At 36.4% G+C, this 12,446-nt stretch overlaps 1 protein-coding gene across 1 annotated transcript; it reads right to left on the reverse strand.

The window, feature by feature from the left end:
- Positions 1–3,098: 3,098 nt before the first annotated feature.
- Positions 3,099–10,539, reverse strand: LOC129229900 (speckle-type POZ protein-like). Its single transcript, XM_054864280.1, has 2 exons — positions 10,158–10,539; positions 3,099–3,910 (listed from the first exon to the last, which is right to left on the reverse strand). Exons 1-2 carry the CDS (start codon positions 10,273–10,275, stop codon positions 3,333–3,335), a joined length of 696 nt encoding a protein of 231 aa, XP_054720255.1. The 5' UTR covers positions 10,276–10,539; the 3' UTR covers positions 3,099–3,332.
- Positions 10,540–12,446: the final 1,907 nt, after the last annotated feature.

Here is a 12,446-nt window from a genome sequence, read left to right on the forward strand (position 1 = left end):
GGTAAATTTTTATGGTTAGTTTCAATGAAAAAAGAACGCTTTCACATTTTGTCATGTTTGTTCACCTATTTTGATACTCAGGGCCGCCAATAACCAGTAAAGTTGACAATTTCGAGTTTTGGCCAGCTTTTTGGCTCAAATACCCGTCTGTGCGCCGCTCAAAGTGTGACATTATTTGTAGACACATCCCCTATGGTGTTATGAGTTCATTTGTACATTGTTCAAGGTCGACAAAAATCATTTTTGCCTCATATTACGTTATACTAATGAACAACCTGCCATTATTCATTGAATAATTGCCTTGTGATTTCATTTGGGCTGTTAACATATGATTTAACCTTATCTCTTATCGTCAGTATTTCTTTTCTTCAATTACAGTCAGACCTCGATTTTAACGAATTTCGCGTTTTAGCGATATTTTCTTTTTCCCCCCGACTAAAATGAAGGCAAAAACACCATTTTACCGAAAAATATACCCCGAATTAACACATTATTTTAACAACCGATTTTTTTGAGCAATCACATTGCTTATTGTTCTCACTTGACTGTTTCTGGCGTTTCTATGATTTTATCCCCCCCCCTTCTCCCTCTGCAGCACCACCGTCGACCGGCCCGTCCCGATGCTGCTCCTCTAGCGAAACCCGTCTCCAGGTTGCGTCCATATCCTGAATGCACACGCATACATACACACCTACACACACACACACACACATATATACATACACTTTCACACACACACACATACCAACATACTTATGCCTGCACACAGACACAAACACACACGCCTACAGACATATACATACACACACGCCTACACATACATACACACACGCCTACACACATACCCACACACACAAACACACGCCTACACATACATACACTCAAGCCTACACACACATATATGCACACAAACATACCCCCACAAACACACACATACATATACACTCGTCTACACACATGCACACATTCATGCCCACACAAACACATACCAACACACTCATACCTGCACACACACGCCTACACACATACATACACACATACCACACACGCCTACACATACATACACTCAAGCCTACACACACATATGCACACAAACATACCCCCACAATTACACACATACATATACACTTGTCTACACACACATATGCACACACTCATGCTTGCACACACACGCCTACACACACATATGCACACAAACATACCCCCACAATTACACACATACATATACACTTGTCTACACACACATATGCACACACTCATGCTTGCACACACACGCCTACACACATACTCACACACACAAACACACGCCTACACATACATACACTCAAGCCTACACACATATGCACACAAACATACCCCCCCCCCAAACACACACATACATATACACTCGTCTACACACACATATGCACACATTCATGCCCACACAAACACACACACACACATACCAACACACATACATACACACAAGCCTATACACACACACACACACACGCTCGTAGTTGCGAAAAACATAATTTGAATTCAAGATGTCAAACTTCAAATTAATTTATTATTATTTTTATTATGTTTGAGCAATCACGATTGCTTATTGTTCTCATTTGACTGTTTTGATGTCCTATCTTTTTATTTTCCCACCGCCACCCTCCGCACCATCACCGTCGACCGGCTCCTCACGATGCTGCTCCTCTAGCGAAAGCCGTCTCCAGATTGCATTCATATCCTACACACACGCACGCACGCACACACACATATACACACAACTACCCACACATTCATGCCTGCACACTGACACAAATACATATGCCTACACACATACACATACCCCCCACACACAAACACACACACATTCATATACACAACTACCCACACACTTATGCCAGCACACAGACAAACACACATGCCTACACACGCATATACATAACCCTACACACAAACACACATACCCCCACACACAAACACTCACGCCTACATACACACACTTGTGATTACGAAAAACATAATTTGAATTCAAGATGTCAAAATTCAAATTAATTTTTATTGAGCAATCACGATTGCTTATTGTTCTCACTTGACAGTCCTTGATGTTCCGGTTCCTTTCTCAGCTTGGACCAGGCCTGCATCACTACTGTCCACCGGCGGCGGCACGGCTGGTCCTGAGCACTGTCCCCCGGAATCCATTTTTGCTGGGCGGTGGCGTCCATGTCCTACACACGCATGCTCATACACAGTCGCCTACGCGCGCACGCCTTTACACACATACACACGCCTACGTGCACACACGTAAACCTACACACACACAACTATATACACGTACGCACCCAGGAGGAGGGACATGCTTGGGCGGGGGAGCCATTTCTAGAAACAATAACTCTAACCAGTAGAGTCTTGTCGCAACTCGTGATTGCGAAAAACATAATTTGAATTCAAAGTTTCGGAATTCAAATTAGAGTTTTTTTTTTTTTTTAATTTCAGTTAAGAAATATTGGAATGTTTTCCAAATGATATATCCATCTTGTGCGAAGCAGAATGACTTTTCTACGAATCAGCAATGTTTGACGGCGAGTGGGCAACCAATGAAGCCATTTTGTTGCAGAAAACGACAATAAAACTCCCATTAAAACTTACTTTTTCTAATGCTTACATGAAATAGAAGCTGTAAAAACATATCTCATGCAGCAGACTGTAAATGACAATTTTCTTCTCTCCATAAAGTCAAAAGAGAACGATTTCGTGTCAAGTATCAAAGAAATTGTCAAAATATATTACTCAGTATAACAAAATTTCAAATCAACTTATCAACGAATGAGTATTAACTCGCGGAATGCTAATTAAAAAGTTTGCACTTTCTAATTACGGATATTTTTATGCAGTTGCTTGATAAAGCTTTTACATAATAAAAGTGCAATTAAAAAAAAAAAAAAATATCGCACCCCGATATTACGAGTAACCCCGAATTTACGTATAAAAGCTTTGGTCCCGATGCATTCGTTGAATCGGGGTCCGACTGTAGTACTTTGAAACAACTACAGAAATTTTCACTGTTCTTCAAGAGGTAATTAAAACTAACACGAAAAACATTTGCAGAAAACAAAATGCATTTTAATACGTGTCAATACTATACAAGATGAAGAACATTCATACAAAGCTTTTTTTTAAAAAAAATAGGAAAATTGTGGCATTTCTTTTGTGATTCATAATATGTCTGTATCATTTTATTCTTCTTTTGATTACTTCTAAATTTTCGCCAAAAGTGAAAGTGACTTAATTTTTTACACAAATAAGTCTTTCAAAAATCTAGTTGTCTTCATCTGCTTTCACTCTTTTTTGTGAAATCAGTCGCTATCATCCAACAAAGCCACTTGTAACAGCTCCAAGTACACAGCAGGGCTTTCCTTGGAAAGAGAAAGCCATTTCTCAGAGCTCAGAACTGCCTTCAAGTTATTCTTGATTGTGTGCTTCGACGCTTTGGCCAGTTCTTCATCGTCGTGCAAATTCGCCAGTATAGCCACATCACAAGCGAAATCCGGAGAAATGTGCTTCAGAATAAAATCCTTGCACCATTGCTTCAGCTCTGGCATGTCATATCTGTCGGCCGCCACATACAGGTCTGTCGCTCTATCCACGGAGAGTTCCTGGATGCTTCCGCTGTAGATGTAACTCAGCATGGCCTTGGCAACAGAAGGCTTCATCTCCACCAGATTCACGACATTTTCCTGACTTTCTTTCATTTCACTGTCGAACATCGCGTCGAATACTTTGGAACGGTTCGCCAGGATGATCTTGTGAGCAGGAAACTGGACATCGCCCACTTTCAATGTCACGTCGGAAAATCTGGGATTTTCAAACGCATTTTGGAGATTTTCAATCAACAACTTGGTTCCATTATTGGAAGAAGTACTCTCGTTAACCACTGAAAAACAAAGACGGATTATTTTCACGTGTGTATTAGGAAATATTACCTTCAATTAAAACTTTCTTGCAAATCAGCAAGAAGGTCAGAATTCTTCATACTTAATAGCTTTGACGTTTTCCATAATTCCAACCCAATTACTTCTAAATAATTTGCAACCACACAACAATTTTACTTCGGGAAACTTAGATATTTTCAGTCTTAAGCGAAGACTTGTAGAGTTCATGTGGAATCTCAAAACATTATGTAGACTTAATTATTGTTTTTTAAAGTAACAGCGGAGCGGAGACAACGCTGTTGTTTCCTTCAGTCAAAAGTAGTACTTTTTGACTTAGTACTAAAATTGATAGAATAAGCAAAAAAAAAAAAAAATAATAATAATAATAATAATAATAATAATAACATGGACTCGGAAAATAGTTTCATTTTACCAACAGTTATTTTTTAATTATTTTTTTAAAATGTTCGAAAACAAGGCGTGGTCTTTATGACGTCACAAATGCACTATGGCGCATCATACTACCGCATTTCCACGTTATGATAATCAAGGAGCGAATTACAATTGCGCTCTACGCTTGCTATCAACCATATCGTTGCCAATACACGTGAGTAAAGACGCGAATTAAATATTTTGGCAACACTGAATGGCATTTCATTATTTGTGAAGTCACAGGGTTCGTACTCAATTTCAGAAATAAAATGAAGGATTTTTGGAGGAGTAAAATGAGATTTTGAAGGAGTACTAATGGGCTGTCCTTAAAGGGTGTTGCACTTTTATTCCTCGTATTTGACCCCCTTCCCCTTTGTCACAAAATGTCACACTTCACCTTACTACTCCTCGTCACATGTCATAACATAGTGTTGTAACAACTCACAGTTGTTACAACACTATGTTATGACTTGATGTCACTTTTATATATATACAATATATATGTATTATATACACATGTTGTGTATATATGTCACAATATATATATTATTTATATATATTGTGACATATATATAAATATTATACACATATAATATTTATATATATATATATATATATATGTCACAATATATATATTATATCATATATATATTGTGACTTGATGTCACTTTTTATCACTCTTTCTCTTACCCTTGTCACAATTTCATGAACCCGGCTCCCCCTCAAGTTGTGACATCAAACATGGATGACCCTTTTTACATTGTCAGAACTGCGATTTACTAAACAATTGTTTTCTTTAACACAATTGCTTAATATAGTACATCTACTAATGTATTTTTAAATATTTAAATAATAATTAAACAAACTGACTTTTGCTGCTGAAAGTGTGGTGGAGGGAAAAGCAATAGATATAAAACTTGAAAAAAAATAGCTAAGCACCATTTAAGCATGTTTTACTTCACTTATGAAATGTCTTAGTCATCTAATAATATTTTCACCTTCAACTTTTATGACTCCTATGCTCAATTTGTAAATCACATCTTTATGAAAAAAATAAATGTACGAAATTACTACATCAAAATCGTAAATATACCTTTGCCCTAGTGACGATGTTAAGTTGTCGATTGAAGTATTTTAAGTCACTGTCATAGAGAAAAATTATGTAGTCTTGAACTAAAAAGAAGGAGTTTTGAAGGAATTAAAATCAAAATGAAGGAGTTTGAAGCCCTTTATAAAAATTTCCTGAATGAAGGAGTATTGGAGGAGTTTTGAAGGAACGTACGAACCCTGTGTCATCGGCAGAAGCGTTAAACGACGAAAGAGCACCAATTTAAGTATTTTTTTTTTTTTTAATATTAAACTTAAAGAAATTATCTTAAAAATGGCCAGATCCTATGCTTTTAAGCATGCTCTTTCAGAAAAAATACTTTTAAAATTTTGGAAACGACCCCATTGCGGTCTATAGAAAATGTCTACCATTTTGATTTAAACGAAATTTCATTTCAAATGAAAAAGAAAAGGGATATCGGAAAAAGTGTACAGTAAAAGTAAAATAAGATTTTTTATGTAAAGACCAAGGTATGAAAAAGGTTTGCAGTTTTACCAAGAGATGGCATATATTTTCAATAAAAGCACCTGTTAAATATTTACCTGTAACAATTATTTTATTTTATAGTTGAAAGTTAACGCATGAACAATTTCCTTTTCGAATGAGTATTTTTGTTCAATGTGAAGTCAGTTACCTAATTTTTTTACGTTCACAAGGCTGCCACTGAGTTCCGTTACTAAAAATAGTTACCTACTTTAGCAGCCTGAAAGTTCAAAATATTTTCCAAAATAGTAGCAAGATGCAGAAACTAGTTTGTAAAATAGCATTTGTGTCAAAATAATGCAATGATACTCCAATAAATATATACAGGGTATCTACTACATTCACAATTTTCAAATCCATGACTTGGGAGATGCATTTTTTCCAGAAAAACATACATTTCTCACTAGAATATAAATTAGCGTTTTGTAAAAATAAAATTGCTGATGGATGCTTTGTAAAAGACATACTGTCTGACCACGGATTGTATGGAGAGACAAACATCCGTTTTACAGCCGGAAATGGACGAATCTATTATTTTTTACCAATGTCAGCTTTTGTAGAAGCAGAGTCTCATTCAAATGAGCGGAATATGCGCATCAAATTTCTACTTTTCCCCATTATTCACATAGATTCGTCTTATGTGGACGTTTGAAAATTCCATGCAATCCGTGGTTGGAAAGTAACTTACGAAAAAATTAAATTCAAGCGCAATGTAACGAGTTGAGCTACTATTATGATTAAAAAACAAGTAATGCAACAATGACTAGTGATACACAGGAAATAATTACTACTGAGTGTTAAATTTAACATTTTGATAGGCTTATTTTGCAACAAAACAAAAGCAAATTTTCCCGTTCAGTTCCAATCAGAAAGCAAATTACTGTAAGGAAAAAAACAAATAAATCCCGAAAGTAACCTTTTTCAAACGAGCTAATGTGTGCATCACATGACTTCCTTTTACTCCAATTTAATGTCATTTTCTCATTATTGGCAGTTTTAATGTGATTCAATAGTTTACTCTCTAAATATCACCAACAGTGGCCAAATTAAAAGCAGATTTTAAAAAAAAATCGCCAAGTTGGCGACAAAACTTGGCGACCAAAAACCTGGCGATATCTCGCCAAGTGTCCGACAAATTATAACACCACTTGAGTTAACATTGCAATTAACAATGATTTCCCCTCAAAAATGCACAACTAGACCCCACTAGGAGTCTTAAGTACCAAATTTCAACTTTCTAGCACATTCCGTTCTTGAGTTATGCGGCATACATACACACATCATACACACATACGCACATACATACGTACATACAGGCGTTACGAGAAAACTCGTTGTAATAGACACGTTTAGTGTGACGTCAGGGGTTGCCAGAAACACGGGGAAGTTTCCAATCATGCCGTTGCTATGCGCGTTGCTAAGGAAGAAACAACATAGGATCTCCGTACGAATAGGGTTAGAGCGATGTTTAATTGATGGTTTCTTGCCAATTAAATGCTTTAAATAATTTTTTTCGTGGTTTCAAGTTACATATAAGCCACCCATAGACATCATTTGACTAGTATCGATAGTTTTTACATGTGAAACGGGTTAAAATTCGGCAAAACATAAACTTATGTGGAATACAAGTGTTTTTTCTAGAGTTATGCACTCTTCTTATTGTTTTTTTTTTCTTTGGGGGGACGGGGGCAGGTCTGCCATTTGAGAGAATCAGGAGAGGCATTGCCCCTCTCATGCTTTTGGAAAATAACTATATTTTTATAAATTTGGCGTAATTTTTGCTGTTTTTCGGCGCAACATACATTAACTATTTGCCTTTTGCATGTACCCTTCTAGAAAATTTGAAATATCATGCTGTGGGGGGGGGGGAGAGATTTTTCTTTTAAAGTTTAGGGTGAAATTTCTTTCTTTCTTTCTTTTTTTTCGAGTAACAGGAGTAGCTTTAATTGAATTGTATGCATTCTTTTCTTTTAGAAGACGAGAGGCCATGTCAGCCTAGTCAGATACCTAGACGGGGGGGGGGGAGGATTTTTTTCCATTTGTTCCAGTAATTAATGCATATTTTAATAAAACTTCATTCCTTCGGGCTCTTTGGGTGAAAGTCAGAATTCGAATTGTCACGAGTATTTTAATTTTTTTTTTTTTTTGTATTCCGAGGCGGAAGATTTTTAATTTACTCTACTTGTTATCTTGTTATACATATTTTAATATCAATATACATAAATATATATTAAAAATTTCAGTTTGTTCAACTATTTGCAATGCATAGCTCAATTAAATTCTTTTTTTCTTCGGGAGGAGGGGATATTTCTTCTTGCTGTTCGTAATTTTAAGTAATTGCTCTTTGGGGGGCGAGGATATACATATTAGTTTTTTTTCTAGTTTCAATGGGAACTATAATAATTTCTTCAAGCTAGTTTTTATTCCTATTCGGAATAGAGCTCAATTGGAGTTTAGCTTAAATTATGTGTGGGTTAAAGAAAAACTTTTAAATTAAAATATCTTGATCAAACATGCATTAGGATAAGGAAAATGTAACCTAACATCCCCCTCCTACCCGAAAAAAAAATAATTTCAATGCAAGCAAGCATCACAATCGAGTAAAGTAAAAATTCTCCTTTCACAAACAAAAAATAACTTATACAATTTTTTTAAAAAATCCCGCCCGAAGAAAATAATTATATTGAAATTCTTACTAAGCTTTAAACAAGATTAAAAAAAATTATATCTCCCTCGTCCCGTCATTTCAAATTTTTCAACAAAGGAGGAGGGGGAGTTGCAAATCATATACAGTCAATGCATATATTGCATCGAAAGAAAAAAAAAATACGGCCAAATTTATAGAAATAGAGCAATTTTCCGAAAGCGGGGAAGGGGGAATGTCTTTCTAGACCCTCTCTAATGGCGGAGCTGTTCTCCTCCCACCAAAGAAAAAGAAATAACAATAAGAAGAGTATAACTCTAGAAAACACACTTGTATTCCACATAAGTCTATGTTTTGTCGAATTTTAACCCGATTCACATGTAAAAACTATCGATACTCGTCAAATGATGTCTACAGGTGGCTTATATGTGACTTGAAACCACTAAAAAAATTATTTAAAGCATTTAATTGGCAAGAAACCATCAATTAAACATCGCTCTAACCCTATTCGTACGGAGATCCTATGTTGTTTCTTCCTTAGCAACGGGCATAGCAACGGCATGATTGGAAACTTCCCCGAGTTTCTGGCAACCCCTGACGTCACCACTAAACGTGTCTATTAATTCGGGGATCTTCAAAATGGATATTTCGGGTGTCTGTACGTTCCTAGGCATATATCCACGTGTGGTCGGGTTGAAAAATAAACTTAACATTCATTGGGGGGGGGGGGGTGAGAAAAATGAAAATTAAGGCCGATTTTTAAGTGAAATTTTTTTCGCGAATACAATACTTCCTTTTTTGTAAAAGGAAGTAAAAAGAAAAAAAAAATTAAGATCGGCGAGTTGAAATGAAGAAAAGAATCGAAATGGCTTGACCATGCGTTGTTATCTTTTTTCTTCATCAAGGTGGTCGGATAGGATATGTATAGTGGACTAATAAGATATGTACAGAAGTGATATATATTTTTAAGCTGAACAGTGAACATATATATTTTTATAGTGTTATTTTTTTCTTCTTAATCTCGATTTTCCCGGCATGCCGGAAAGGACCAGGCAAGTGTTTTTGATAATCTGGTGGCCGGGTGGCCCCGAATTTTGCGGCATGCGGCCTAATGCGGAGTAATACGGTAATAATAATAAAGTGGCTACTAAATTCAAAGCGTCAATCGGCTACTGGCTACAAACTAAGAGTTTTAATTTTCAGATCTGTTAACGAGACAGGACCTCCCCCCCCCTAAAATATTATTAAAAAACAGAAAAAGCCCTGGAGCAGGAGAAAATTCAGAGCGGAAGCCCAGTCCTTTCACCCATCTGACAAAAAAAAATAAAAATACCTTGACGAGTGAATTCTTACAGAAAGACAAAAAATAATGTATGAAAACTGAGAAAAATGATTTGTCTGGCGATTACAAATTTTTTCAGCCTCTTAAAATTTTACAACTTTTGTCGGACTCTAATGATGCGTTTCATTTATTTTAACAATATAATTAACTTTTTCTAATAATTTCAATAAAATAGAGTTAAAACAACAAATGAGTAAAACTTATTGTAATTCAAAGATATTCTCAGAAAAGAATACTTACAAGTTGATTCAGAAACCTTCACAACTACGGTAACTTCCATCTCACATACAACAGTCAACACATCATTTGGCAACAGATCATCCGCCATTTTGAACAGACGTTCCCTTGGTAGAACCATTCCTTTATTTGCTTCCAAAAAGCAGGCACTTTTTGAGGTCCATGCAGAATCAGGAGATTTTTCTTTTTCATTCAAGAAAGAAAAGTTAGGCTCTTTGGTTGAAATATTTTGGAGAACCAGGGGTTGCGGTTGAATACTCTTCTCCCGTTCAGGTTTATCGGACCTTGAAGTATTTCTGCTTATTGATTCAACACCTGAAGACTTGGACTTGATCACATTACCAGAACATGAGTCAGCCTTTGAAATCGACTTGCCAGGCGAAAGAGAAACAGCATTCAACCAAAATCCTGATGCACTTGCTGTGCTGGCAGTTGTAGATGTGCAGTTATTTTTTGCAAGAGAACTTGGTGCTGTAGTAGTTTCAGGAAAAGAAACGGTAGATAGAGGTGAAGAAGCTGTGCAAAGAGCACCAAAACTGAAAGAAGAGCTACTTGATGTTGTACTTGTCAATGATGCATGTGTACTTGATGCATCAGTGGTAACTGCTGTTTGAACACTCTCTAAGCTGACATTTGTTGACGATTCAAATTCATTTTTACTTGAAGCGCTCGGTGTAACTGTTACGGGAAGCAGCTCGAAACAATTTTCGCCAGAGCGATTCCTCAGTCCAATTTTGTACCCCACTCCATTGGGTAAACTTTGTAAGGGGGTAATTCCAACATGTTCGAAATAAATTTCTACTTGATTTTTAAAGTACTTTCCATTGGGAAACAATTTGACGCACCAGTGGGAGTTTGAACATTTAAAAACAGAACTTCTAACAAAGTCACCTGTCTTCGCCTGCAAAGACGGAAAGTTCTCGATTTTCCAAACAAAAGAAGAACATTCTGTGGTGACACGTGAAACTTGCTCTAACTGCTTGTTCATAACTCCAGCACATAAAATACCCACAGGCGGACCAAGTCTTCTCGAAGTCAAATGAACGTAGTTTCAAACCTATAAAAATTAAGTTGTTAAACCTATAATGCTTTTATCTAACCATAAAAATAAAATAAAACACTAAACTATCTCTATGTACTATAAAAGCATTATTTTTAGGAGCCGAAGTTTTCGCGAATATTGGTGATTCTGTGAGCTGAAAATTTCGCGAGGTTTTGATAAGAACAGAACCAAAAGTTGAAAAATCGCGAAAGTAAATAAGTGAAATTTCTGCACGTGGCATTTTAAGAAACATTCTTAGATCCAAAAGTTCGGGGACAAGTTGTCCCCTAAGGACCTTACCCTGAATAGTTCTTATCATCAAAGCACATCCACCTTCTAAATAGTCACCTTAAGCGACTCTGCCCTTCCGCCAACGTTCGTATAACTTTTGAAAGCACTTCTTTTCGCAACCTCCTGTAAGGCCTCCTGCGATGCAGCTTTAATTTCATATGACGAAAGAAAGCGGCGTCCCTGCATAAGTTCATAACTGCTGTGCAGGGCCCGACTAACTAAAAATGAGGCCCTAGGCCCACAATAATTTGGAGGCCCCCTTAAGACTTTATAGCGTAATTCAGTGGCTGATTTACAAGTTTGAGGCTTGTCAGAATGCCTTTTTTGGGCTTTGTCTATCACAGAACTATGTAAATCATTTATAAAGCGAGTTTATTTATCCCGAAGCACCTCATAATTTTCACAAGGTAAATTCACAACTGGCAGAATGAATAAAAGTTTTCCATTAAGGAAGCTTTTTTTTCTTCTATTAACAAGTCATTACTTTTTCATTATAGTTGTAATGTATGCATAATTCTTTACGTAATTTGGGGCCCCTTAGGAAAATGGGGCTCCAGGCTTAGGCCTAGTTGGCCTGTGCGGTAATCAGGCCCTGCTGCTGTGAATTGGAAAAAGTCACACGCGAATGTCCAGCGAAGCCGCGACTACTATTCAGGGAACTATTTAGGGTAAGGTTTTATACAACTTGTTCCCGAACTTTTGAATCGTACTAGTTGTTGGAGAAAACTTCGTTATTGTTTTGTTTTATTTATTTTTTCTTCAGGAAGTAGTAAGTTTCTAATTGAGTAATTTTCTGCACTTATTTCTAATTTATAGTAACTGTGCAACTAATCATTTAATTTTGTAAAAGTTAAAATTTCCTTATTTTTTTTATTATTATTTGAGCTGAAAAAAAGTATTTCCCGTTTACGTCAGACTCGCGAATATCAATGTATGTTGAAACGGTATAGGGCATTGAC

Source organism: Uloborus diversus, chromosome 9, assembly GCF_026930045.1.
Source record: "Uloborus diversus isolate 005 chromosome 9, Udiv.v.3.1, whole genome shotgun sequence".
Classification (NCBI taxonomy): Eukaryota; Metazoa; Arthropoda; class Arachnida; order Araneae; family Uloboridae; genus Uloborus; species Uloborus diversus.